Source organism: Pisolithus orientalis (genome assembly GCF_024613125.1).
Source record: "Pisolithus orientalis strain OTSU chromosome Unknown F5J12scaffold_2, whole genome shotgun sequence".
Classification (NCBI taxonomy): Eukaryota; Fungi; Basidiomycota; class Agaricomycetes; order Boletales; family Pisolithaceae; genus Pisolithus; species Pisolithus orientalis.
Genome location: NW_026260783.1, coordinates 573018 through 600149, shown reverse-complemented (window position 1 = coordinate 600149; position 27132 = coordinate 573018). Strand labels below are relative to the sequence as shown.

General features: G+C 50.1%; 11 protein-coding genes across 11 annotated transcripts; 5 read left to right on the top strand and 6 right to left on the bottom strand.

Annotated features, from left to right (window-relative positions):
• Positions 1-212: 212 nt before the first annotated feature.
• F5J12DRAFT_796196 (uncharacterized protein) lies at positions 213-6098 on the bottom strand. The gene is made up of 18 exons (XM_051744100.1): positions 5846-6098; positions 5698-5792; positions 5501-5643; positions 5232-5451; positions 4976-5181; positions 4724-4928; positions 4617-4679; positions 4319-4570; positions 3869-4267; positions 3633-3819; positions 3448-3583; positions 3305-3398; positions 2990-3256; positions 2049-2940; positions 1741-1997; positions 1308-1691; positions 1187-1262; positions 213-1137 (listed from the first exon to the last, which is right to left on the bottom strand). The coding sequence occupies exons 1-18, from the start codon at positions 5955-5957 to the stop codon at positions 266-268; spliced, it is 4860 nt and encodes a 1619-aa protein (XP_051604749.1). The 5' UTR covers positions 5958-6098; the 3' UTR covers positions 213-265.
• On the top strand, positions 6085-8274 carry F5J12DRAFT_796191 (membrane dipeptidase-domain-containing protein). The gene is made up of 12 exons (XM_051744099.1): positions 6085-6201; positions 6253-6556; positions 6613-6625; positions 6688-6811; positions 6862-6933; positions 6984-7038; positions 7090-7172; positions 7220-7369; positions 7419-7644; positions 7697-7797; positions 7848-7926; positions 7977-8274. The coding sequence occupies exons 2-12, from the start codon at positions 6284-6286 to the stop codon at positions 8166-8168; spliced, it is 1368 nt and encodes a 455-aa protein (XP_051604748.1). The 5' UTR covers positions 6085-6201; positions 6253-6283; the 3' UTR covers positions 8169-8274.
• Positions 8275-8560: 286 nt separating this feature from the next.
• On the top strand, positions 8561-11749 carry F5J12DRAFT_887640 (armadillo-type protein; the record flags this gene model as incomplete). Its single annotated transcript, XM_051747203.1, has 13 exons — positions 8561-8698; positions 8758-9027; positions 9081-9227; positions 9279-9358; positions 9409-9747; positions 9802-10099; positions 10152-10226; positions 10287-10588; positions 10642-10714; positions 10767-11214; positions 11272-11358; positions 11412-11641; positions 11693-11749. 13 exons carry the CDS (start codon positions 8561-8563, stop codon positions 11747-11749), a joined length of 2544 nt encoding a protein of 847 aa, XP_051604747.1.
• Positions 11750-11919: 170 nt separating this feature from the next.
• Positions 11920-13187, bottom strand: F5J12DRAFT_796181 (uncharacterized protein). The gene is made up of 4 exons (XM_051744098.1): positions 13100-13187; positions 12421-13033; positions 12257-12362; positions 11920-12209 (listed from the first exon to the last, which is right to left on the bottom strand). The coding sequence occupies exons 2-4, from the start codon at positions 13024-13026 to the stop codon at positions 12088-12090; spliced, it is 834 nt and encodes a 277-aa protein (XP_051604746.1). The 5' UTR covers positions 13027-13033; positions 13100-13187; the 3' UTR covers positions 11920-12087.
• A 23-nt stretch (positions 13188-13210) lies between these two features.
• On the bottom strand, positions 13211-13828 carry F5J12DRAFT_796177 (Sm-like ribonucleoprotein). Its single transcript, XM_051744097.1, has 3 exons — positions 13676-13828; positions 13503-13616; positions 13211-13442 (listed from the first exon to the last, which is right to left on the bottom strand). Exons 1-3 carry the CDS (start codon positions 13818-13820, stop codon positions 13411-13413), a joined length of 291 nt encoding a protein of 96 aa, XP_051604745.1. The 5' UTR covers positions 13821-13828; the 3' UTR covers positions 13211-13410.
• Positions 13829-13929: 101 nt separating this feature from the next.
• Positions 13930-15365, top strand: F5J12DRAFT_796174 (P-loop containing nucleoside triphosphate hydrolase protein). The gene is made up of 3 exons (XM_051744096.1): positions 13930-14051; positions 14108-14221; positions 14274-15365. Exons 1-3 carry the CDS (start codon positions 13986-13988, stop codon positions 15267-15269), a joined length of 1176 nt encoding a protein of 391 aa, XP_051604744.1. The 5' UTR covers positions 13930-13985; the 3' UTR covers positions 15270-15365.
• A 291-nt stretch (positions 15366-15656) lies between these two features.
• On the bottom strand, positions 15657-17770 carry F5J12DRAFT_713034 (uncharacterized protein; the record flags this gene model as incomplete). Its single annotated transcript, XM_051740805.1, has 11 exons — positions 15657-15899; positions 15959-16003; positions 16058-16144; positions 16194-16475; positions 16522-16787; positions 16839-16886; positions 16943-17056; positions 17107-17189; positions 17240-17316; positions 17372-17678; positions 17745-17770. 11 exons carry the CDS (start codon positions 17768-17770, stop codon positions 15657-15659), a joined length of 1578 nt encoding a protein of 525 aa, XP_051604743.1.
• A 560-nt stretch (positions 17771-18330) lies between these two features.
• F5J12DRAFT_711940 (uncharacterized protein) lies at positions 18331-20011 on the bottom strand (the record flags this gene model as incomplete). The annotated part of the gene is made up of 2 exons (XM_051740734.1): positions 18331-19416; positions 19478-20011. 2 exons carry the CDS (start codon positions 20009-20011, stop codon positions 18331-18333), a joined length of 1620 nt encoding a protein of 539 aa, XP_051604742.1.
• Positions 20012-20801: 790 nt separating this feature from the next.
• Positions 20802-24286, top strand: F5J12DRAFT_183134 (cysteine protease required for autophagy). Its single transcript, XM_051738278.1, has 5 exons — positions 20802-22027; positions 22076-22265; positions 22318-22534; positions 22592-23272; positions 23330-24286. The coding sequence occupies exons 1-5, from the start codon at positions 20917-20919 to the stop codon at positions 24077-24079; spliced, it is 2949 nt and encodes a 982-aa protein (XP_051604741.1). The 5' UTR covers positions 20802-20916; the 3' UTR covers positions 24080-24286.
• F5J12DRAFT_183209 (uncharacterized protein) lies at positions 24089-25102 on the top strand. Its single transcript, XM_051738280.1, has one exon. It carries the CDS (start codon positions 24493-24495, stop codon positions 24940-24942), a length of 450 nt encoding a protein of 149 aa, XP_051604740.1. The 5' UTR covers positions 24089-24492; the 3' UTR covers positions 24943-25102.
• On the bottom strand, positions 25103-26617 carry F5J12DRAFT_183177 (uncharacterized protein). The gene is made up of 6 exons (XM_051738279.1): positions 26409-26617; positions 26098-26350; positions 26008-26044; positions 25878-25956; positions 25510-25823; positions 25103-25455 (listed from the first exon to the last, which is right to left on the bottom strand). Exons 1-6 carry the CDS (start codon positions 26494-26496, stop codon positions 25264-25266), a joined length of 963 nt encoding a protein of 320 aa, XP_051604739.1. The 5' UTR covers positions 26497-26617; the 3' UTR covers positions 25103-25263.
• Positions 26618-27132: the final 515 nt, after the last annotated feature.

Below are 27132 nucleotides of genomic sequence, written 5' to 3'. Positions count from 1 at the left end.
CGCTATACGCCTGTTGTCTTAATTTTACCCATTTACATTTCGTCCAGTGAATGACCCATCGAAACGAAACATTCCCTGTCTCCTATTCTCTACCAAAGATGACGGAAGGCTTGTAAGGTTAGTAGAGAGGATGATTCTGGATCCTTCGTCCCATTCTGCAGGACAACTGTACGAGGTTGGCGACAAAATGACGGCTTTCACGCCAACGAAAGACATCCCGAATTCTTGCATATATTCTACAATGTACAGAGCGAAAAACAAGAAACTACTTCCTCCTTGAGCGAGGCTTTACGCCTTTACCTTTCCTCGCTTTCTCGGGTATTGGCCCTTCGATTATCTCCACCTCGTCATCTGTTTCTGCCTTTCTTTTGTGTCCTGTTACCCCCACTTCCGCTGTGCTACCTTCAGCATCCTCCATTGTCTCACTCACGGTCGACAAAGACGCTTTAGCTCCCATGCTTGGGCTTTGCCTTAATGACATGATGCTTTCATACGCTGACTCCCTTGAACGCACTGAGGACGCAGGCGATGCCCTCCGCGACACAGATTGTATCTGGGCGGGGGGGATAGTGAGGGCACCGATATCATCGGTGCCATCTCCGCTTGTACTCTCAGCGATGCCAGCGTGTATGTCGCGGTGAGCCTCGAGGCGTGTCTCACGCCAGTCTCTCGTGTAGACGCTTTCCGCCGAGAGACCATCTTCAAACGATCTCATATCTCCTTCCAGTCTCATATTGTCTTGGTCTGATGCATTCTCGTTGGTGGCCAAAACTGATGTTTGGAAAATATGGTCTCCTGTCGGTCGCGCTGCGAAAAATTCAAGAGAGAGTGACGCGGCATTTTTTATAGCTGAGTCGGTCTTGGGCCGTAAGCCGGTCTCGACGGAAGGTTCTCCTAGATTTTCGATCCACTCCCAAGGTCGGTTTTGCACCAACGTGCTATAGACAAGTTGACCGGAATGGTCGCGGTAAGCATGCACTAAGGCATTGACGACATCATTAGGTGGTAGCTGCGGGAGAAGGGAGCACAGCTGGGTATAGAACTCTGCTGGAACACCTGGAGGAAGATCGGACTCCAGATGTTTGGGGTAAAACCGGAAGGGATCAGGTGTACCAGATTTTGAATGGGAGTTGAGTTCTTTTAGACATGAGGAAAAAGCCGTGGAAACTTTTGCCCAGTGACTTACCGTCAATAACAAAATAGAATGTATCCGCCAGCAACGAAAACGCAACCGGATCGAAATGGGCACCAGTTGCGTGTACCTGTGAAACGTCAGATCCGGACGATTCGAAATTAAGGATACATACGAGCAACAAGCGGAACAAGACAGTCGTTAAGCCTTCGTGAATTTCCATGCAAGAAGTCGACCACGGTCCAATAAATCCGAGGTTGAACTGTAAAAGTCGCGCAAGAAAAATGGCGCATCGCTTCACCTCATGTGAGATGCTTGTTAATTTTGACAGCATCGTCTCAATAGTGACGAGCGTCTCGAGTACCGCTTTACTGAGCCGCTCTTGCACGGTTGGATCCAAATGAAGGACAACTCCTTTCGTCCGCAGGGGTTCCGCTACATGAGAAAGAACACGAAGTAACTCCCCAGCACGATCTACTCTGTCGAAGAGTGTGTCGCGTGAGGCTATTGGCATGCGGGTGAAGATATCGACGATGCTTTTGAAGCCATTGTTGAAGAACTGGTTACAGCAGTAAGCTTAAAACAAGGGGCAGAGGGTAACACCCTACCTTCTCTGCAACAGGGCCATCAATGTCACGTGCAGTCTCTGCAATGAAATATGCCTCGTCCGATGCCATTGAATGGTGAAATAACATGGACGTCATCTTGTCAAGAGATGCACTTGCTGCCTGCTTCGTTGTGTCATGGGCCATCGCTCTGCCAAGCTGTCGAAGGCCAAACTGAAGTTGGACAGCTGTAGCCGCAAGCCGCCATGGACTTAGTTCCGAAGGACTACGACCAGTAAGAAATGCATTCACGTCCGTTCCTGTGAAGTAACATCAGCATCTTCGAAAGTGTCATGATTGAAGCGCCCCACCCTCACTCGAGTCGCTTAATATCACCTTCAATGCATTAACGAGGGGCTCAAACAGGGTTTCTCCAATGGACCCAGATTGAATAGGTTGTTCGAATGCCTTCCGTATGACATCGAGGTCGCGATATGCTGCTTGCCTGAATTCGCGGCTCTCGCATGTCCGCACTCGGAGATCTTTCGCTGTCGCCCGGAGCTCCAAAGCAATAGCCTCGTTGCATTCAATCAACAGAAGCGTTGGCATTTCTCCTGCAAGCTGCGGGAAGTGTGGCCCGCGAAAGACGTTTCGGCGCCGACTGTGGATTCGATGCGTATCGAGCAACGAAGATGGTACTGTCGAAGATATTTGAATTTCTTCGTGAAGGACTAAACGGTCGAAAAGTTCATTTGCAGACTGTACAAATATACTTGGCAGCTGTGCTGAATACCCCGTCGCGTTTGCACAGATATGCCAAGCTGGGTAGACAAGGCCGCGGAGAAGGCTGGTCGTGGACAGGGCGCCGTGTGCGGTCAAGAAGAGGAGCACCACGGAACAGACATCCCAAGCTTCTACGGTGAGTGCTAGGATCTCTCCTTTACCTGTTCCTAAGCACCATTGCAAAACATGATCATCTAAACCAGCCGGAAGGTGTTGATCAATGTGCAGAAGAAACTGAGCGTATCGCAGACCGATGGCACGTCGCTTATCGATATCTGCAGTCATGAGGGGCACTTGTCGCAGGGACGCAATCGTGTTATCCCAAACTTTCCATCCCCAGTCTAGAGCCGTACGATACCGGTACCATAACCCATTGGCGAGTATAGAAGGGGCATCCGGCTTGGGGTCATCTGCCAACAACAAGATCTCTGGTAGGTGTTCTGGGACATGTCCAGGGTTCGCGGTGTCAGGAGCCAAAGCCTGGAGATAGATGAAAAAAGCGCTTAGAAAATCTGATTGGCGGACTAACATGAGTGAAGGACGAGATATCTGCGGTGATCTGCGCCCTTGCAGATTCATCAAGATGTCGACCTGCATCCATTTGAATCAACAACGCCAGCAATGATCGCACTCGCATGCCCCTATTTTTCCATTCCATATGTGCTGAGTAGAGAGCTGTTGTTATGGCTCCCGTACAACCCATTGAGGTCCATACGGTCGCGAAACGATGAAAAACTTCCCCAACAACTTGAATTATTTGAGGATTCGAGGTTTGGGACAACACAGATAAGCTGAGCTATCAAGAACATCTCAGCTCGCGTCAGCTAACACGACACGCAAATACCTCAAGTAACGATCCGTAACATTTGGTGCAACTAAGTAACTCTGCAACAATACTATATGTTTGTAGCACATCACTCTCGTCATATGCGTCCGAGCTAAATTACGTTAGAGAGTCTCACGCATTTATGCAAAGATACCGCATACCTAGCCGCAAATTTATTGTAATTGGGAAGCAGCCACTGCTTAAACATTTCGACCTGCTCAAATCTTGGAGCTTGTATGGTAGTACTGCAGCTTTGGCGGAGCTCAGAAAGACTTGGGGGTGACAATAGTGCAGTGCCTTGACTCATCCATCAGCGCGGAATGCCAACAGAACGGGATAACCTTACCACCAAAGACCAGTGGTATGACAGTCCTTATTTCTCGACGCATCGCACGCTCGCATACATCCTCCGGTGTTTCTCGTACTCGAGGCCCATGAAGAATTACTTTGCGCTGGTGCGAGAGTGAAGACGTCGTGCTATGCAACGGTATCCAACGGAGAAATTCGCGATGTTTCGAACCAGGCAAAGTCGACTAACAGGGCGATCAACATTCCACATTAATTGGACTCTTCAAACCGTACCTGCACATATGAAAGATTCTCTCCTCCCCTCGCCACAAGTCTTTGTAGATACGCCGCATAGTCGAACAGGCCATCCTTCACGAGTTTACCAAAAAGGGCCGAAACACTTCTGAGGTTTCCGCTCTCCACTGCCACCTCGCTCGTATCCAACCAGTCAAATAGGTAGTCCTGAAGTGCACTCGATGACACCTCACGCCGCGCTGTGCGCTGGCGATATTGCGAGAGTAAAAAGACGGCAGCATAGGTGCGATGGGGACCAAATTGAAGAGGGGTGACACTCCAGGTCAGAAGAGTGTCAAGTTTGTTGTAGAAAGTGGATGTGGAAGGATGGTCCGTCGCATTACACGAGAAAAACTCAATGGTCGACATGTCGGTCATACTTGAAATAGAATTGAGAATCTACACAATGCCTCCTAATTAACTAATGATGACAGGTCAAGGATAGCATACCTGGATGTCAACAACCATCGAGCCAAGCCTCTCCGGGACCCGGGGAGGGAGATTGCGAAAGAGCATGGCATCGGTACGACGTTGGATGTCGGTGATATTATGATGAAGGACACGCTGTATTTCCCGGTTGCATGTATCGCCGGGAGTAGAGTTACTATTATTATCATTGGATAATATTGGTACTACGAATGATGCGCTGTTCGCCCATGTGTGAGGACTGACGAATGCGTCTGGAAGAGTCAAACATATACGCTAAGGAGGTGAATAAAAGGCCCTGTCAATTGCTGGGTAGGCTCACCTGCAACAGCGATTTAAGCAAGGCGTCTAATCTAGCTAGTTGGTCCGGGAGGAACGTCCGTATCTGACAAGAGATAAGCATAGCTCATGTAGCAACAGCTCACCCACCTCAGTCAGCTTCGCAACACACGCATCCATAAATGGCTTCGTGAGAGCCCTGCTCGACAACATGTCATCCAGGTATTGATCAGCAAGATGTGCGACGAAGCCAGCTTGGGCAAGGTTGCATCCCGACATCTGGTGTACCAACCAAGTAAGAAACGTGCGGCGGTCTACCAGACCTTCCACATAAAATGGTCGCAGCAGCTGAAGGCTAGCAACCTATAAATCAACAAACATTTCCAAGGCAAGATTCCTTACCAGTAACCGAACCGCGATACCCAGCGCTCACGCGATTCGGAGTCTGAGAGGACACCTTTAAAGGTTTGCTTGATGTTCAACCCTGGTCGAGGTGCACTGGGTAGTGCGATTTCGCCGAGCTGTTTCCTGATATACCCGGTCACTACGTTCGTCCAGTCGATGCTATACTGCATCGGGTTGAAGTTCGGTTTGTTTCGGAGGCCGGCCTAGTAGATGCAATTAAAAAGGAACGCAACAAAAGATAAAGTCGCTCTACTGTTTCGTTCGCGCCAAAAACCCTCAGGAACCATACTGCGCGGGGGATCGCTACATTGTTAGACTGGAGAAGATCCAGGAGATCGTGCCCTTTAGCACCGTGGGGTACACTCTTCCCAAGTTTATGAAGCGGAACATCTGGGTTCGCCAGGTCGGCGAACCAGGACTGCCGCCGGGTATCATTAAGAGTAACACGAGACGGTATTTTAAACGTCGAAGCACTGCCAAAATGCGCTGAGCGACGACGCGATAAGACAGAAGAACACTCACGGGACAACAGGCGCATGCGGCGCACGTCGACAAAATACCTCATGCATGATAGTTTCTAGCACCGAAATGCTGTCGCCGTCAAAGAGCTGGCCCCGTTTCGACTCCTGCGGAAAGCGTGCTTCGACGGCTCCAGAGTGCTCGGACTGCAACAATATGAATCCTCTGACGGTGGAAATGGCTGTTCGCCATTGACTCACCTGAACATACGGGGCCTGGCTGAACCCATCGTTGATCTTGGCTGCAGACAAGACATCCTCCTGACCGGGGTGAGGGGGGTCAAACCCAGGGTAGCCTTAGTACGAGATAAATGATGATACACCCCAGGCGTGTAGAAGGGACGCTCACCAACATCCGCTGCTCTGTGTGTGGAAGGCACCCATGCGGGCGGATGGCATTCATAAATGGGTAGAGGGTCGCTTTGATCGTCCTTGTCGCGCTTGGCGTTGCTCTTCGTCATAGCCCTTAGACGAGCGGCTCAAAGTGAACGAGAGAAGTGGAACTAGCGTGCGTGCTAGCATGGAATATGTACAAGCTTAAAGCCAATTAATGCTGATGCATACTGTGCCTTCGACGTCGAACAATACGTCCTCATTACAGCAATACTCGTACTACATACATTGCTGCTACACAGGCTGTAGTGCCAGCGAGATAGCAACCTGGCGTTCTGATTGGTCAGAATATTTCAATATTCGATGTCGTCACTAGAGGCTATGTTGTGATGCAACTTTCACCTGCAAGTACTGAGACTGCACCTTGATTCAACTTCAATTGATCACCGCAGGCATGAGCGGGGAAGCAGAACCACTGATACACGGAAACTCTTCAGAACAGAGAAATTATGCTCATGACGACGCCGAGCACGAAGCCGCGCAGCAGCAGTCACGAGCGCTTCGCGTCCGCACCATAGTCTGGTCTCTCTTAGGACTCCTGTTTATTGTCGGTATTGTCATCGGCCTGGTCGGTCCTGACTATTACGCCGACCATGGTTGGTCTGGAGCGCTGCCGAAAGACCCAGACCTGGCTGCTCGCAGGCTGCTGGATATGGCTCCTGTTATAGTAAGTCCGTCGATCCTATCACCACCTTTTCCTTGTTGATCATTCTCACCACTCAGGATGGGCACATTGGTAAGTGAGAATTCTAGACTATGCGCAACATATGTCCGTGATGGTGATGCGAAATACACAAGATTTGCCTATGGTTGCGCGCTATGGTTGGCGGAATAATGTTTCTGCCATACCACTGCATGACAAGATGCCTATGCATGTTGATATTCCGCGACTTAGAGAGGGAAGGGTTGGAGGATTCTTCTGGTAATATTTGACAAACATTACAGGTTCCTGTAATGACGAACATTATGTAGGTCGGCATATGTTCCCTGTGCAAGCGCGTCGGCTGAGGGAAGGAAGTTCTTGAACGCGACTTGGAGGGTGAGGTAAGCAGCAGAAAGTTGTTTTTCCATCACGGCCACTGACTCGGTTGCAGGGACACGATGGAACAGATTGATGTCGCCAAAGGGTTGATTGTGAAGTATCCGGAGGTGAGATTTGAGCAACCAATCTCGGTGTTCTAAAACTTTATTCTGCTCCAGACCTTCCAGTATGCAGTGAGCTCAGCCGATGTAAAGGATTCTATTTTCCAGAGAAAAATAGCCGGTCTGCTGGGGGTTGAAGGGTACGGTGTATCGCGTTCAGATAGGTTGCCGCTGAACGTACTCTCAGGGCGCATCAACTTGGAAATTCCATTGCAGTGCTTCGACAATACTATGACCTTGGCGTTCGATACGTTACACTCACTCATGTATGTCACAACGCGTTTGCGGATTCTTGTGGCTATATCGACATGATCTCCCCGTTACACCATGGATTGAGGTAGGATCGCTCCATGTCAGGGTTGCACGATTGACTTCACTTGCCACAGTCCTCTCGGATTCAAGCTTATAGATGAGATGAATCGGATTGGGATGTTGGTAGATCTCTCGCATACATCAGATATGACCGCTACACAGGTTATTATGCATTCTAAGGCACCTGTCATGTGGTCACATTCATCCGCAAGGGCAGTGCATAATGTGGCGCGCAATGTGCCTGACGAGGTGCTTAGGATGATTGGAACGGGTGAGGGGCAGAAAGATGGCATTGTTATGGTGCTTACCTTCTTCTTCCAAGGGAATGTCGATCTCATTCCTAGCTTAACAGGTTAATTTCTCACCAGCCTTCGTTGCACCCGAAGGTGAGGCAGACGTAGAGAGAGTAGCAGATCACGTCGAACATATAGCGCGGGTGGTCAGCAAAAAGCAGTAAGCGTGGTATTGTCACCTGAGACCATCTTCGACTACTTCCATCCCAGCGTCGGTATCGGTAGTGACTTTGACGGGATCATGGATGCTCCCAAGGGTCTAGAAGATGTCTCCAAGTATCCGAATCTTGTGAGATCAATCGGTTATTGTCATTATCCGACTGAAGACCTTTCTTTCAGGTTGCAGAACTTTTTCGCAGGGGCTGGAACAAGTACGAGCTCGCGGGTCTCACAGGCGGAAACTTTCTTCGCATTTTCGCTGCGGTGGAGGACGTCGCTCATAAGCTGCAGTCAGAGGGAGCTTTGCCTGTTTATGACGTTTATGAAGAGCGAGAGGATATGCCGTCCAGACGGGTGGGAGAAGCCCTGTAACTCGCCATTTTGTACGACATGGATCAGTGTACCGCGTTCATGACTCTTGCTTGACTATATAGTTCGTCACTCGTAACAAGTGATAATTTTGATGAACAAGCCAAGGATTGCTGTGTGGGTGCGGAACCAACCACGTTTGGTGCACCGTACGTGTGGCCCGCAATTGGGGCAGGCCCAGGGTTAGCGGTGCGGCAGAAAGTCAGGCGGCGGGTGGCGCGTAGTACACACTTCAAGCTTCATACCACTAGCCCAGCCAAGCCCCTAAGCCCCAAGCACTAGTGGAGGTTCCTCAGAAGCATTTCATCTACATACGCACGGTTGCTGCCTGATCCGTCGCTCATCTCCTAGATTTTGATCGGCGACGCGGTATTGACACGACCCTACCAATTATAATGGAGTACTTGCGTAATTTGGGCTCTGCGGCTGTTTCAACGCTTGTCCAGAAGTCGGGCATTAATCTACCGTTTATTCTGGGCCCCAAGGTTTCATCCTGCGAGACGTTCTGGACCTTGTATGATGCCACAAAGCGGGTACTGGTATCCAGTTTACACCAATGTAACTTGACCTGACTCGGATGACTTCCGTGTAGGACGACGGATCCCCCGTGTCCGTTTTCGAGTATGACCTCACTCACCCACTTAACAAATCCACGATACCCCTCGCATGGAATGCCCTGCGAAAACTGCGCACTATCCGACATCCTGATATTCTCAAGTTCATGGATGTTGTCGAATCTGATAGTGCAATCTTCATCATGACGGAACGGGTAAAGCCTCTTCAGACAGCTTTACAAACGATGCCTCCTCGGGGTCCGCAAGAGAGAGAAGAGTGGCTCCTATGGGGACTACATCGAGTATCGGTAGGGCGACTCTCGGAGAACATCAACAACGTATCTAGCTTACAGTTCGACAGGTAGCTCTCGCTTTCATAAATGATTCAGCCTCGTCTACCCACGGAAATGTATGCCCCAAGTCCATTTTTATTACCCCCGCCGGAGAATGGAAGCTCGGTGGTTTCGAAGTTCTGAGCAACCCAAGAGATGATCTTGCAGTTTTATATGTACGAATCTATTCAATCTACCATCGTCAAGGAAGTGATTCCGATTACTAGACTATGGGCGGCTTGTTGCCTGAAGCTATGTCGTACGCATCACCGGAGGTGAAAAAAAGTGGTTGGTCAGCCTTGAAGAAGTACGATTTTTCATTGTGTCTGCTAACTAATGTATTGAGATCCAGAACAGTGGCCCCATACACGCTGCGGACAGTTATGCACTTGGTCTTCTCCTCCATGCCACGTTCAACCCGACAGACCCACCGCCTGCGACTGTTCAACCCCCTCATCCTCCTCCACAGGCTTCATCTCGTGGTGCCATACCGCAGTCTGTGTTTCCCTCGTTCAGAAAATTGCTCAACCCAGGTCCAAAAACTCGAATGTCTCCGAAAGTTTTCCTGGATATCGGGATGGCTGAAACTGCTGGAGAGGGCTCGGGTTTCTTCTCCGACAATCGATTAGTGAAGGTTTGCGGTGGGCTAGACCACTTTAGTTTGAGCAGCGAGAGCGAGAAGGAAGCTCTCATTCGGTATGCGAACTATTCGAGACCGCATGGAGCCGTGAACTTATGATGCGTTGCCAGTATGCTGAAAGATTCCGCGACGTCTTTCCCTCCCGAGTTTGCGGCTTTCCGCATCTTGCCATCTGTTGTCTCAGCACTGGAGTTCGGCGGTGCTTCGGCAGCTAGTATTGTTCCCCTTATTCTGCAATTTGGGAAGAACGTCCCCCCCGAAGATTATTCACGCACTGTTCTCATGCCGCTTATGAAACTTTACGCAAATCCTGATAGGGGAATGCGGATGGCGCTCCTTGACAGTTTGCCAGAATATGCAGAAAAATTAGAAAAGAAGGTCGTCGTCGATCAGGTCTGGCCACATCTGGTGTGTGGATTAGCCATCCTATGGGTTCATTATATGCTAGAACGTTGAATAGCAAACGGGCTTTTCGGATACGGTTGCTGTTATTCGCGAGGCTACGGTACGCGCGATAGTTCTTCTGTCTCCGAAAGTGCGTATGCATTGTTATCTGTTATCTGTTCCACACTTGATGTTTATGACACTTCCACAGTTGAATGATCGTATACTAAACAATGACCTGCTCCGGCATCTCGCTCGCATGCAAAATGATCCAGAAGCCTCCATCCGGACGAACACATGTATTCTTATTGGGCGACTTGGACCAATACTAGGATATAACACTAAGCGGAAGGTGTTAGTTCCTGCTTTCTCGCGAGCCATTAAGGACCCATTTGTCCACGCAAGAATCGCAGGGCTTATGGCATTCATGTCCACCAGTGATTGTTATGACATGGAAGACGTTGCAGGAAAAGTCATTCCTAACGTTGTAGGAGCAACATTGGACAAGGAGAAGTGCGTGTTAAGACCGGCCGCGACTGCACCCACCATCTCACAGTCATTAACAGAATCGTACGTGATCAAGCATTTAAGGCTTTGGAACTCTTTGTCAAGAAACTGGAGGCACATGCGGCTACCATGGTGCGCCTTCTGAACTTTCGCACTCTTCTTTCACCTGCGATGATTTCCCTAGCCGGAGACGATGCTTACTGAAGGGGAAGGGACCAATGTGCTTGGATCTATGCCGGGATCATTCAGCCAAACAAGTATTGTAAGTTCCGCAACTGGTGCTGCTGGCACCCTTGCATCATGGGCAATTACCTCCATCGGAAGAAAGGTGATTTCATCAGCCGCACTTTGCCTTCTGCCTCACGAAGCTTTCCAGCTTGCACCAAGCGACCTCCAAAGTACGATTTCTAGCAATGCCGAATCACTCGTTGCTATTTCGTCAGCCGCGGGCACTACACATCCCGTTACTGGCGTTTCACCTGGGTCATCGCAATCGAAAGGCTTGCAACTCGGCAAAAACAAGGCAAATGTCGATTCCATTGCTGCGCAGGTACTCGATGAAGCGCCTACCGAAGATAGCGGGTCCTGGACGAATGATGCCTTGTGTGATGCCTTTGCGGATGGGGATTGGGGTCAGTATTGGTAACCTCATTTAGCATCATCGACACCCCATGACAATGCCAATCCAGGCGCGTTCGAGAGTGCCCCGCCCATCGCTGGCCCCGAGCCTAAGCCGGCGATTAGGCCTGGCCTAGGGTTTTCCCCATCAAACGTTGGTATGTCCTATCTTCGAAACGGTTTGTGTTGTGCATATCTGATCATGTGTAAGCCGATTGGGGCTCCGTCCTCTCGCCGACAAGTGTCAACCCCCAAAGGAGACCGCTGTCGAGCCTTAGTATCCTGCCCAACGTCTCCGCATTCTCTCTTGCATCAAGTGCACGTTCAACGCCAGTACCCTCGCCCGCACCGACTGACCCTGAGAAAGAGCGAGCCATCAAGCCTATATCAAAAGAAGAGAAGGCAGCGGAGATGGCAAGACGTAAGGAAGAACGACGGCTGGTATGTATTTTATCCTGCTCTCGACGATACAGTTCCTGATTATGCATGCAGCGCATCGAGAAACTGAAGGAGCAGAAGAAGAATGCCGCTGCCCCTGCCGAGTCATAGGAACGATGCCATAGAACTCTAACGTTGGATCCTTCTCTAACATTCCGATAGGCTGGTGAAGTTTGCGATGAGACGTCCATGTAAACGAGTACTGGTAGTCTGAGATTTCCGTTAGCATGCAAGCATAAAGCTGACTGTTCGTATTCCCGAAAATATGATGTTGCTCTCCACTAAATGGAATCAACCATGGCCTCTTTAAAGATAGTTTCAGGAACCAGACGAGACTCCCGCTCCCCTTTGAGACAAAATTATACTCTATTACACACCTGAGAGACATGGAAAGGTGTTGTGTGGGTTCATTATAATACAGTGTTCAAACATGCGTCAATGAATGGCAACTACGTCCCGGTAATCGAGTCCGAGGCAACGGGTATCGGTAATTCATCGGCGGATGCGGCGAAGGATTCATAGAGATAAATGACTCCAAAAATCAAGAAGAGGACGGCTCCTCCGAGAGTAACTGCGAAACATAAGCAACCATACAAGAGATAGTTCCAGACGACAAACCATGCTTGACAGATATCTTACTGGAGACATACCGGCCACCGAGTACGGCGAGCGCGGTACATGCTGTATGGCCAATAATAGTCCCCAGTGTCACAAGATAGACGCTCTACAGAGAATTGGAGATCGTTCAGAAATGGGGGCCCACTTGATGGCAAAACTCTTACATGTGCAGCACCCAAAGCAATAGTTGCTATTTGGCTGCGATCGCCCCATTCACCGAGGAAAGTTAAGACAAAGGCTTGCACGAAAACAGGGCCCAAGAGGAGATTGCAAACGTTGCGCATTCCTTCCGCAAAGCCGCTTTTCTTCGTGGGTTTCCCAGCATGAGTTGGCGAAGATGGAACTTGACCCTCCTCCATGCGTTCTAGCGGAATGGAATGACCATTGAGTCCCTCCACACCAGCCTCGTCGTTTTCAATCTCCTCTTCTGCTTCTCGCATTTCCTCAATGATTTTAGAGCTGTTGTTTTTCATCGCACGTCCCTCCATCAACATCTTGCATCCAAAGGCCAAAAAGAGGACGCCTGCAGCAAGCTGGGTCCACACTTTAGGTATGAGACTTGGTAGAATGTGGCCCATGGTGGCGGACAGCAAAGACATCAGAAGTAATGAGCCGAAGGCACCAGCGAAGACGAGAAGACGAGGATGTCGCATGGCCAGGATAGCCGCAATAAGGAAGGTCTTGTCTCCTATTTCTGAGAATATTATTGTAGCGAAGGAGCGGAAGATAATTGCAGTGGAGTCTCCGGAGACATCACTACTCGTGGACATTGTTCTACTTATTTTAACGTCAATATATCAAAGAGCAATGGAGGCACGGGTTGTAAACTTTCGACAGACTTACCGGTGCCCAGAAGCAAGGCCTGGTAGCGTGCACTGACAGTACAACAATTGCAACAGCACTACTGCACGTTTGAAAGGACCTAACCGCCAGACACGGCAATATGTGATATTCCCACGGTCAATTCTAAGATTACGGGCAAGTGCATATGAGATTGTCCTTCCACAACAGTAGCCAATCCTGAAACCATTCAGGAATAAACTCCATCGAGCGCTGCTCTACCTTATTTACACTGAATGGGTACATTCATAATAGTATTCCTATCACGACAACTGCATCACGGTTTAGACACGGCGAGAAGACTCCTAGGCAGGTCACAAGGATTCCGCGGCCGAAATGTAGAGCACTAGGTACAATGGCGGGGTATGGGTGGACTACGGGGTGCACGATGGAGGTCATTACGCACCGTTATTGCCTCGAATGAACGCGTCGCCATATCGGTTGGTGACCATACCGTTGACATGTTCTTCTGTTTGCTCCAGTGCGATGTTCATATAACCATCCAGGCATGACAGCACACCTTGAGATACATGTACGATCCGAACATTGGTGTGTGTGAGATGTAAGAGATATGCCTACCACGGTAATCTACACCCGAGGTCAAACGGACAATGACGCGCTTTCCAACGACGCCTTTTAAGAAATCAGTGGGTGATCCTGACACGGATGGCGGTGGTGGTGGTGTCGAACCGTGGTCAGGGGGTGGAGGTGTCTGTTCGTCCATGTCGTCCGACTCGTTCCCAAAGCCATCGGCTGCAACGATAGTAAGCTTTGGTCGTGTTTACACGGATTTCCTCATTAGGTAATCTTCCTGGCCTGCGCGGGATGCGGATAAAGTCAGCTTATGCATCGACTGAGCAGCTCATGCAGGCCAACGTAGACGGCGTCAATGCTCACGGTTAAGCTAGTAGTCCTCGGTTCCTCAGGCGTAGGAAAAACAAGTCTTCGCGGGCAGGCATGTTTCGTGTTCATCGTACATTTGTTGACACTAACAATCTATGCCGACCTCAGTACTTATCAGGTCGCTTCTCGACCGGATACAGAGCCACCATCGGCGCGGATTTCATCGCAAAAACATTACCCCATCCTACACGACACGGAGAGTTCCTTTCACTCCAGATTTGGGTCGGACGTTTGTTCCACTCATGCGAATATCGCGTCTGACCTCCTGATTTAGGATACCGCCGGTCAAGAACGTTTCTCAAAGCTCTCTTCCGCCTTCTACCGGGGAGCAGATGCGGTGATACTGATGTTTGATGTCAACCGACCCGAATCCCTGACTTCCCTAACCAAATGGTGGACGGAATTCCGTGAAAGGGCACCCCTCGCTGACGAGGAGGTAGACGACTATTGTTGTGTCGTCGTCGGCAACAAGATCGACCTTGCCGACTCTGATTCAGTGTCCGTCGTCTCTGAAGCAGAAGCGTCTCGTTTTATTGAACAACTTGTACCCCAGTTGGCTGTCCCTCTTCCCTTGACCACGGGGGAGCTCGGGACTGCAGTTGAACTACTCGAGGAGGATTCCAATGACCCACCCCGCGAAGGAGATATCGATGTCTTGTTCACCATCGCGCGATCTCAGCATATAGATATCGATCATCCACGTGCCGGGAGTCTGTTCAAATCCCGTTCTCAGAACCTCAGCGTGCTGAATGGTACTGTATCGTCCGCTCATACAGGAAGAACCTCATTTCATACCCCGTCCTCATCGTTATTCGATGCATACACTTCTGCTCGTTCATCCCCGTGGCCTTGGCCTTCCTCACGACCATCCTCTCCCAATCGTAGTCGTCCACCGCGGCGTATGTCATCACAATCCAGTACCTCTTCTACTGTCACCGTTACACCCAGTCTATTCACCCGTGCCCATGAAGAAGCAGCTACTCCACCTACTCCACCACTTCTCACCTTCACTACAGAACACGCCGCTACATTTCCGCCGCAGCCTGATCGTGGACCGAGGCTCTTCTTCACATCTGCGAAAAACGGGAAGGGTGTCTCTGATGTGTTTGAATATATCGCTAGGCGGGTAGTTATGAGGTGGGAATATGAAGAAGCCATGGAGGCATTGACACTTCATGCCCATGACGCAATGTCAACCGCAGGAGACACAATCCGGCTTTCCAGGAGCGAAACGAAGTGGCCTAGATCTGGTAACTGTTGTGGGCAATAGGTTACTCTTTATTATATATATTTTTATTGCTTGTTATACATACATACTATATCAACAACTGTCTTGTAAGTCTGGACGTCTAAGCATCATTACCTGGATTTATTGCATATTGCTGGTGTGAGTTCGCTTACCTTGCATTGCATATTGCTGGTGTGAGTTCGCTTACCTTGCAGCAGGCCAGACTATATCCTTGCTGCAAGTGCCCAAAATTATGGGTTCTCTCCAGGCTGATGAGTCTGACAATGTTCGACATTTCGCAGACCCAACAATCCCCTAATCGACCATTCCATCCACCCTATTCTTAAATAATAACTATGGTATTGCAGGCTACAGCAGCCATCGTACATGTTACTGTCCCACAATATCAAGTAACTGAGCACAAGACGATTACACATCTTTTTCTAGCACCTTCGAGTTGCGACCTCTCAACTTGTTCCAGACATAACAGATCGGCCAACCAAACCTTCGCCAGCGACTGCAACCAGGTGGATGAAAAGAACTGTAGGTTTGCAGTGCTATGACAAGCCATGCGGTGAAGGACGTGAGAGCCAGCGTGACGGCCACGTAACGTGGCAAGGTCTCGGGGGCAGAACCTCCAATGAACTCTCGCACATTCATGCCGAAAAGAGACTGGTGGCGGGTTGCCGGGTTCGATGAGATACACGGAAAGAATGGTAAATGCAACGCACCGACACGAAGTTCGCAGGCAGGAATACCATAGTCAGGTAAGAAATCTAAAGCAATACCTTGCTGAGCGACCTGGTATAGGTTTCAAATCGATCACACACCTGTTTCATGGCTGCAGAGTCGCGCACTGTTGCCTCCGTTAATTTCTTCGTGTACCTGCTGTCGTCAATGTTCACAGACGCGAATGCCTGAAAAACGTTTCCAGGTCATTGAGCTCGCGCTGAGAAATGCACTCACCAAATCCATAACATTCTTAAGTCTGTCACTCTGAATTATTCTCTGATTATCCAAGCGCAAGATCTCAGACAACAAGCTATTTGCTTCTCTCTGTAGAATTTGTACGGACTCATTTCGCTCTTGCTCACTCAAGGCTGACATGGCTGGGTTTCGAGTATCTTGCACAAATTTTACAGATTTCTGGAAGTCCTGAAGGAGCGATCGGTAGTGCAGCAGATGTGCCTGTACTATGTGAAGTTGCCGAGTTAACCGAATATCATTAGTGCTGAGCACCTGAGTCTCCTACAAGAAGTTAATGTTGGTCAAATGTTTTCACGACACGACATACCAGCCAAGTGATATACTTGTAAAGTTCTTCGAAAGTCTCATCCCAAGCGTATAGGACATACCAGAGGTAGGCAAGGAGCAAGAGCGTAGGATCACTTGATGTCTTGAACATCTTTGACCAATACACACTCTTGCCAGTCCGATGAATGAGGGATTGGAGGCGCTTCGCTGATGTTCGCTGACGCGGATGATATGATATGATAGTGCTGGATTCCACATGCCTAACCATATGAACCGCGAGAAGGTCCTGAACCAGCACGCAGTCGGCTGAAGTATGGGTTCAGCGAAGTGGCGTACTGAATCAGCAGAAGACCTCACATGAAAGTAAAGGAAGAGGTGCTTGGGTATCGATTATTTGATTCGAATCTTAAAATAAAGCATACAGATGAGAATCTAAACGAGGGAAATCAGCTGAGAATCACCTTCCAGCGGTGCCGGTCCGAAATTTGCGGGAGCTGAGTTCGAGGACAGCACACTCGGCGGTCGCATTTTACGACCCTGCTGCACTCGGATGAAGGGTAGTACAATGGTAATGTCTACAACGCATGAACCTGCAGAAATCGAGACACACAGTGTGCACGCTTACGATCGTTTTCCTTTTCCGCTTCTTGGTATCTAGAGGGTATCCAATTTATAGACGACGAGAAGAAGAAAGGTTCAACGACGTATCTGCTATAAATGAGACCTCTTGTAAGGTAAGGAAAGCTGATATCACGCACTTAGTTCCCAGCATCTTTAGAACTTCTATAGTCATGTTGTCGACAAAGATCGACCGTACTCGAACGTTCCTGGGTCGCTGAATACTGCTCATTCTATGCACTTCGTGACTGTACAGTAATTCTAACACTGACCTCGGCGTTGACATATGTCCAACACTCATCCCGGCAGTCAGGAGGGACGGTAAGAGCCCTGGACGCAATGCCCTCGTCAAACGTCCCGTCCTTGAGGACATCCACTCTGTAGATCTTGCATGTGCCGGAAGAACGGCCAGCCAACATCTTGCTCCGGTGAACTTGATCTGGGGTCCAATTCCCGAATATGTTTTGTGGGTATCCTTTCCATGACTTGTCAACTTCAACAGACCCAGATGAAGATGTATGAGGGTCGACGTCAAAGTCCATCCACGGCCAAGGACCGGAGGGTGCAGCATGGCGGTATCTGCGCAATGTGGTGAAGAACGTTCAAAGCCTCATAAATGCTGTTTGAACGGACCACAAAACTCACGTTGGTGCAGGAGTTCGCCCTGGCATATTGCCAAGAATTGTGTCTCCACCGAGTGGAATAGCTAATGCCGAGCTCATTGGTATATATCCTGGGGGTCAAATATCAAGGACAAGGAAACAACGTTGTTGACGTACGCTTGACAAATATGCAGTGATGGACGTACTTCCTGCCACTTCACGTTATTTACACGCCGGAAGCAACTTGCTGTGGACGCGCCTAACACCGACATCAACCCTAGGAACCAAGAAATCTTTGCAGTCCCGTCAATCATTACAGCTGATGTCTCAGTGCATCATTGCATTCCCCTCTCTTTCACATGCTCTGTGTATTCAAGATCTACCGTTGACAACGGACATAAACAATTTATAGTTCCGCACTTCTTTCATCCCTATTATTACTTGCAGCAACAACACCATAGTATAAAGCGTTTTTCGTGTGGTTGACTTCTCTATGTACGGGTCCCTCCTTCCCTCGGCGTTACCTTGGCGTGCCAATGCTGTGCCTATTGTCGTCTCAGACAGGCTGTTGGCTTGCGCCCCTAAAATCCGGGTATTTCCCGACTTATCGCGGGTGCGATGCCCCATGGCTATGCACCGCTCGACTGGTACAACACCGACATTTCGGCACAGACAACAGCAAGACCTGTGACTGTCATTACAAGTAGCGGGATGCAGTTCCAATAAGCGAAGTCCCGCTGCCTCACAAATATTTTCTTCTGCGCAAGGATATCCTTCCACAACAGTCCTGCGAGACTAGCGGAGAAGGTGAAGCTGACAGCACCGATGTTGCTTGCGACAGCAAGGGCGATAGCGGCAGCGCGGGCGGAATGGGATGGGAGGGCTGCCGCGTTCACGATTTTGGTAAGTAAAATGGTCGCTCCAATGTTGGTGCCAGCGACATTGCAAAGAACGACACCAAGGACGCCGACAAGCCATATAGTAGCGTACATGTCGTTGTGTGTTGCCTTCACTAGCCAATCAGCAAAGATGTTTACCCAGCCTTGGTGAGCCAGAGCCTGGATCAGAATAAATTGGGAGAAGGCGAAGGGCACCAGGGCAAAAGGTAGTCGAGGGAGAGCGGTGAAAAAAGTTGGGAAATGCAAATGGAGGCGGCTATACAATGTGGATGACTGTGAGCGAAAGCGTGTGATGAACGTTTGGGGATATGAATGGGAGGCGTCCAAAATGGCCTTTTCCAGGGAGAAAGAACCAGTCCCCCCTGCAGTCGATTGCGACTCCGACAACGAAGTCAGCCCAAGAGCGTGTTGGCTTTCTGGCGGCTGGTTTGGGGCTGCTGTCATTGGTGCCCTTTCGGTATCTGGCAGTTTCCCAGAAGTGGACCTGTGATGGTCCCACGCTAGGTCGAAGATAAACTTCGCGACAGCAAAGGGCAAGCTGATCTTCCAAACGTCTATTCCAAAGAAGCTGACGACCAAACACACGATGAGTGCGGAGCCAAGTAAGAAGCTGCCAACCAAGGCACCGGTCGGATTATGTAGTACAGACCGGGGATCGGCTTCGGCTTTCTTGTCCAGTTTGCGCGGAATATTCTCTCCACTGCGATACTGGCCCGCTAAGGCTCCAAAGCACACGATATTGCAGGCGATGAAGGGCAGAATGGTGTACGCAGTGAATGCTGCATTATTAACGCCAAAACCCTCGCAAATAACCACCTAGGTAATAAGATCGGCATTCTAGATATGGAAACAACGAGGAAAATTCGAGGCAACTTACGTTGGTAGGGTTCCCGACGAAGAGGACCATACTTGCAGTGTTGGCTGCTGCAAACTCCGACATAAGCCAGGGCATAGGTTTTACTCCTGCGACAGTAGTGTAATACGCCAAGAACGCCGTTCCGGACAAGATGACCGGATCATTGCCGAGTAGGATGGAGAGGAGTGTTAGCATGACATAGAAGTAAAAGTATAATTTTCGTCCGTTTGAGCCACCCTTGTTGCTAACCCAGAACGCAGCAGCCTCAAGGATACCGGTGGTATCGAGTGTGATGGCCATGTACGCCAAGGAGAAGAATAAAATGAGAATATTGTATGGCTTTACACCACCAGTCCCTACGATACCATTTCTGATGACGGTTGGATCGATGCATTGCGAAGCCCAGAGAATAGCAATAGCGAGAATGGGAGCAGTGGTGAGGTTGAAGTGGACATGGGGTATTGAGCGAACATGAGTGGGTATCGACACAGGCTGTATGACGAAGACAGTGGAAACGACGAAAATGACCAACGTCGCAATGGCATAACCGTCCATCGCCTGGCAGGTTGGGAGGGGGGGGGAGGGGGAACAGATTCGACCAATCCTTCGTGGGAGAGAACCTATATATATCCGAACAATTCCGATTTGGTGCTTATGTAGAAAAGTGCATGGAACGGGTGGATAACGGACGCTGACAGATGCGCTCATTGATCATCAGTGGTTACTGTTTTCCATGGAACTTTCTTGATATGTACTGCCACGGACATGTCCTCCAAAGTGCATTACGCCTGAAAAATGAAACCCTCCGTTCAACAACTAAAACTCCGAACCTGGAATTCCGAGTTCGGTTTCTGTGGGCAGCGCCCATCGCAGCATATTTATGTCACTACGTCAATTGTGCTCCGCATCTAGCAGATGATGTTCAAGTGGAATTACAAAAGGAACAATTGCATTTGGATGTACAGGATTTAGCGACACGGCCTCCGAGAGACTAGGTGGATATTCACAGGCCGCCTATTTGTGGAGTGCGGAAACCTACTCTCCGTCCACGGTATTATGGTGGTGGCACGCGTGAGCGACATGTGTGAACAGCTGAGCGACGCATATGATCGCCGACATGGACAATTCTGCAGTGGTTGGGGGGCCACCAACTTGGGGCCTTTTGTGCCAAATATACTTACCCAATAAAAAGCCAGTGATGTTGGAGGCGACTTGGTGGGATTTTTCATGCACCAAGTATCCCAGGACTTTGTGTTTGAGGTGGAACTCCATCAGTAGGACACGTTTGTGCGCCTGTGTACCGTCAGTGTCAGTGTCAGTGTCAGGGATGGTGGTCGGGTTGAGTTGGATAGGGTAAACAACCCAAACTCGGAACACAGACACTACACTAGTACAACGCTAGTAGTCGACGAGACTGAGCTTCTCGTCGCCGCCAACGCCGGACACATTGACGAGCGACCATGACGAACAAGCACATCCGCAGCGCTCCAATTCCGCCGTCGCCTAACCCACAGCATGGCCCTAAGTTACCCAAGTTTTTACAGAAACAGAGCCGCGACCGGTCAAAGTCCATGATGGACACTCCAGCGAGCGACAGTGTTGCCAGTCTGGCAAGCTCAAGCTCTTCTATTCGAACCTCCCAAAGCTCCTCCCCGATGCCCCGAAATCCTCAGAGCTCGGCAACGTCCCACTCAGACACCAAGGACGACAATCCAACCAACCCGCCAGAACCCGACGACGAGCCTGAGGATGCATTCGACGAACCACCTGTGATCGTCGAGCCTGCGGATATGCCACGAATTCGCACGCGTGCAGAGCGCCCTCTCAGCGTGGTGTCTGACATCCAACCGTCAATATCCATGTACTCCCCCTCATCGACATCCCGCATATCCGATCTCCCCACTCGTCTATCTGGCTGGCTGTCACACACCTTCAGCAGCTCTTCAACTGACCTCTCCCTTCCATCTCTCCTATCCCAATCTCACATGGTCACACAGTCACCAAAGGGTAAATCAAACCCGCTTTTGACTGCTGCCAAGCATGGCAAAAGCCACCTCGACCGTGCAATGCGCTTCATTAGAGATAGTGACGCCATGCCCGATAAGTGTCCTGAACCCATCTGGCTACTCGGAGTGCAGCACTCAGGCTATGAACCACCGCCCCCAACAACACCCGGCCGTCGTGCCTCGGTCGAGTCACGTCGCTCCCCCTCTCTCCGTTCCAATACGTCTTCTTCGGCAACCGTCTCCCAGCTTTCTCAATCACAGCCACCTTCAGCTAAGAATCCGGCAGCCCACTGGCCTCCTGTGTTCTATGCTGATTTTACGTCTCGAATATGGCTGACGTATCGCGATCAATTTCCGCCTATCCGGGATTCAACACTTGCTGCACTCGATTCTGATCTCGCCTCCGGCGTTCAGTCTATTACACCATGCAGTCCGCGTCCGAAGAGATGGAATTGGCCCGGCACAGGTGAAAAGGGGTGGACTAGCGACACGGGATGGGGATGTATGCTGCGCACCGGCCAGACATTGTTAGCGAATTCCCTGCTACACCTCCATCTGGGACGAGGTAAGGCTGTGTCGTCATTTATCCGCTCACGTTTCTTACGTGTCGAAGATTGGAGGTGTCCACCATGCCCCGTTCGTACCAAGGATTATGCAACTTACGTGCAGATTATAACCTGGTTCCTCGACACACCATTGCCTCAAGCGCCATTCAGCGTGCATCGTATCGCTCTCGCTGGAAAAGATCTCGGGAAAGACGTCGGACAGTGGTTTGGACCTAGCACAGCCGCGGGTGCAATCAAGTAAAGCATCCTAAGCTTTTGCGGTCCGAAAGGGCTGATGAACATTTTTTAGAACGCTTGTACATGCCTTTCCAGAAGCGGGCCTCGGTGTTGCAGTCGCTGCCGACGGCGTAGTCTATCAAACGGATGTATATTCGGCCTCCAATGTTCACTCACGCTCGCCACGGCGACTGGCGAGATCATCTTGGGGCGACCGTGCCGTACTGGTCTTGATTGGTATTCGTCTCGGTCTCAAAGGCGTCAACCCCATCTACTATGGAGCCATCAAGGTTAGTTCCTCGCCTGGCATCTGCGGGTATAGCAAACCAATTACTGCTACCATACAGGAGCTTTTCACGTTCCCACAGTCCGCCGGCATCGCTGGGGGCCGTCCTTCGTCCTCATACTACTTCTTGGGTTCCCAAGCCGATAACCTCTTTTACCTTGACCCACATCACACACGTCCAGCAGTGCCACTGCGTCCCGCTCCACCCTATTCGTTGGACGATTATCCTGCCGTTCGCAGCCGAGAGACTACGCCAGACGACACGTCCGAAGGCCGCACGAATCAACACTCTCCAAGGGCATCATCATCATCCTGTTCACATCACCACCGTGCTCCAACCTCCCCATCATCCATCAGGACCGGATCGTCAACATTCTCTTACCATATACCTCTTTCACCTTCCCCCTTACAGCACCAAGTTTCCACCTCTTCTGGAGCGTCCAGATCGTCATCGATCTCAGCCTCCTCACAACATGCTTCACACTGGCAGAATTCGAATATAACAACATCGCCTGGACTCACCGCCTCCGATCTCGACCCCCGCGACCTTGGTATGGAAGAAGAAGATTTAGATCCTGCTGCAGAGCATCACGTGACCCAGTACAGTCCTGCAGAACTCCGCACCTTCCATTGCGACCGGGTTCGCAAAATGCCACTCAGTGGTCTTGATCCGAGTATGCTCCTCGGATTTCTGTGCAAGGACGAGAACGATTGGATGGACTTGCGGAGGCGAATCAACGAGGTATTTTTTTAAATTATCTCTTACATTACCGCGATGTGACACCGGACTGCATTCCAGCTCAACCAACAACACAAGACTATATTTACCATCCAGGACGAGCCGCCGTCTTGGCCCTCAGACTCTGATGAATTTATGGGCTTGGAATCGATCGATGAGCCCGAAGACCTGGATGTGGACCTCGAAGACGAGCCCGATGACACAGGAGGCAGTGATGACAAGCAACACAACGATGACTTTTATAACACTCGTTCAGTCTCTGTATCTCCTGTGGACAGCAGCGTCAAAGGGGGGACGAAAGGTTCTGAAGCCGATACGGAGGAGGACCCCATTGGACCCATTACCCCTGGGCCGAATTCCACCTTTGAGGTTGACAAACAGGAAGAGGGACACGAAACAGGCTTGTCAAAGAACGAGGATTTCGAAGAAATTGATGCGAACGAGGAAGATGACGACGAATGGGTGGACCCCTCGATGCCAACGCCTCTGGCACAGCCACGGGAACGGCCGCACGCTCAACCGATCAAACAAACCAAGTCGACTGGGTCGACTGGTAGCTCAGCCAGCAAAGACAAGGGGAAGAAGGGGAAGAAGAAGAAAACAGCCGTACCGTTGGTAAAGCCTCCATCACCTCCCGTGAGAGTGGAAGAACATTTCCCGTTCCCGCGGTCATTGGAAGAAAGCTTCCACGACCAGGCCGATGGAGTTGGGTTTGAAAAACGGATGAATAACGCTCGTGCAAGGGACGGCGGGCGAACTGAGAGTGGGGGCGTTAAAGCGGTATTGACTGAGGAGGTGACGCCAAGGTAATCGTCATTTATCGGGACGGACTACAAAGGGAGAGACGTCTCGTGCGGCCAAGGATGGGTACACATCACGTTCTATTTCTTCTTCGGTGCTTTTCTTTTTTTACATTTACATTATCTTGCCTCGTGCAGTTCTCATTGAATCGTCCCGGTCGTATTCTCGCTCCCATCATCGTCTTCTCAACTGTATGGATGACCCTCGCTACTTATAATGGATGACCATATGGGGTGTACCTCGTGTAGCTATGTATGTGCTCGGCCTACCGCTGCTGATATACCCTCACATAAGCTTCTAGTATTTCTACCTCTCTTCTCTCGTGCTTTCTTTATTGTAATGTCAAAATTTGTCACCCACCTCATATGGGTTCGATCAGATAACGGCGGCGATAACGACTTGACCACTTTCAACCACATACCATGTCCAACCCAGTCACTTGCACGTCCGGCAGCAAACCGACCTACATTTACAAACTCGTTAACTACTCTTCTCCAACCCCTACTTCTGTCGAGGATTTCCCGGAAAAACTACCGGTGAGCCCCATCGACGAATGCTCGGGCTTTCTCCACTTCTCCACCGCGAAGCAAGTCCCCAACACCCTAAAATACTTCTTCGGCGCGGACCCCCACGTGTATATTTTGCGTATCCCGTATGACAAAGTGGAGAAGGATATTAAATGGGAGGATCCTAAAGCAGAGGTGTGCGGACCGCGTGGAGGGGAAGGGATGTTCCCGCATGTGTATAATGGATTGAAGCTAGGGAAAGAAGAGGTCGAGAGCGTGAGAGTGCTGTACGGACGGGCTAACAGTGACAAAGGAGGGGGGTGGGATGCGGCCCTCCAAGAATCCGCAGACTGGCTTATTTACTGAGCTCCGATGGGTTCCACACATATTGCAATGCAATATAGGGGTAAGTAGCCATCGAAGCAAAATGATCTTCAAGCTTCGAGCATTATTAAACGCAGGGGCCTTTACTCGTCGCGGAGAGACATCGAGTAGAAATGCACACAATCAACTCTCAACAGTCAAACTCGAAAACCGTTGCAGGTATAAACGTATGTTAGTAGGGCACGTAGCCTGTGTGTCGTGGAACAGAGGATGTATGGCTACAAGCAAACGTAGCAGAATTTCAACGTCTGACCCCCTTAAGTCCCAAGGGAACCATTGTCCTCTGCCGAGTCTTTGGTCTGCCTAGGGGATACTACTTTTTCCTTGTGTCCACAAGCCAGATTCGGCGGATTCCGTGCCACGTGATTTCTGAGAGGGCACGGTACGGTCTTGAGCTGTGTAAGTGGCGAAAGCAATAGAGTTCGTGCGGGGAGTATGCGTGCCCACGGCCCGACCTTGAACAACACGGATGATGATAATGAGCTGGGCAATGGCCTAGTGGACCGGTCAGAAGATCTTCCCGGTATTCATGCAACTCTGGAGCGTCACCTGAACGTGGCTGATAGACAGAAATACAAGGTTAGATATATTGGAGTGAAGAGCAAAAGAAATGATAAAGAGGACGCCTAAGATGGAATACACAGCGGCAGATTCGACAACCATGGTTACGGCCGCATTGTATGTGCGTAGGTGCTCGCTTGCTATCAGCCCCTCCACTCCTCGTCGGAATTTGAGAAGTCGCCATGATACGAGAAGAGTGTACGTGACCGTCATGCCAACTGTAACGCAAAGGTAGGCTAGTTGGATGTTGTCGTTGTAGAACACCGTTCCACTGGCCCCCGCTAAGATAATGATCGAAAGTGCTTGAGGGAAGTAGTTAGCCAGATAAACCTAGCAAGTGCTACCTTGATACGTACCGATCATCGTCAGCCAAAAGGCGGTCATAAACATTGCGATGAATTGATTCCCATTCCAAACTACGATACACCGATGAAGCTGTCGTGTGTAATTCAGCATTGTATACCACACAAAAAGAGAGACGTCTACCAGATGGGCTTGCATGAACCATTCCATGACATAGTAGCTGAATGCATCAATGAACCTGCAACGCGGGGTACATGGTTCTCGTAGACGTACCAAGTCAACGCCATAACGTTTATCCAATAACTCAACTCATCCTGAATCAAAGCCACAGGTCCACCTGGGGCGTCTCGCAAATCGATCCATATCATCTCGGTATATTTGACGTTGGCTGAGAAGCCTATCGTAGCCAAGATGAAGGTGACAAGGACGTAAGCGAGGAGCCACGGGCGATACACCGTGCAGTTTCCGCTTCTACGTCGGGAGAGGATGGCCACCGCAGCTTGGTAGGTCAGTAAAAGCAAGACCCCTTTACGCGTCGACCGGCGAGTGAATTTAGTTCGAGAAAAGGTTAACTCGGAGCCCACCATATGAAACTGCACCCAATATCATGCCATCGAGGCGCGACCGTTCGAGCCAGAGATCGGTGTTTGGGGTGTCGGGGCCCGAAGACATCGTTCAAGAGTCAATGCAGTACAACACCGGTTGTACTACAGGTCTCCTTGCTGGAGTGCTAGCCCGTGGAGGTAGATTGAATACAGGAAAAGGTCATTGCGGACCGTTTTGACGGCGTCGCCCGAGGAGCTTAACAGTTACTATTAGCCTGTTTCACGGTGTATACCGCTGGCACATGCGTCGAATAATAATATTTTCCATTCACACGAACCCTGCCACGAGAATCGAAGTCAGGCGGTCAAGTTACATGAAACGAAATTGACCTTGACATGTCATATCACCCAGGATTGTACACACACGTGTGACCCCACACAAAGGTTTTCCGAACTTATCGACGCATGTCCCGGGTTTCTGGCGGCGGGCGGCTGAGACTGCGAGACTTGGAGAACGGAAATAGGTTTTGCCACGCGCACCACGGAAAGTGCCCATGGAGCCGTCCTTCTAGACGGTGGAAGCAACCCGATTAGTTTTTCCGTGGCTGGTCATCTGACGCAGATGTGATTGACGCCGAACGCTTATCTGCCCATTTGCGGCGCACATAATTGACTCACGCCACTGGGCTTCCAGCAGGGAGAATCACTGATGACTCGAAGTTCTACATAGATACATAGCTGTGTACTAGATACAATGATATGA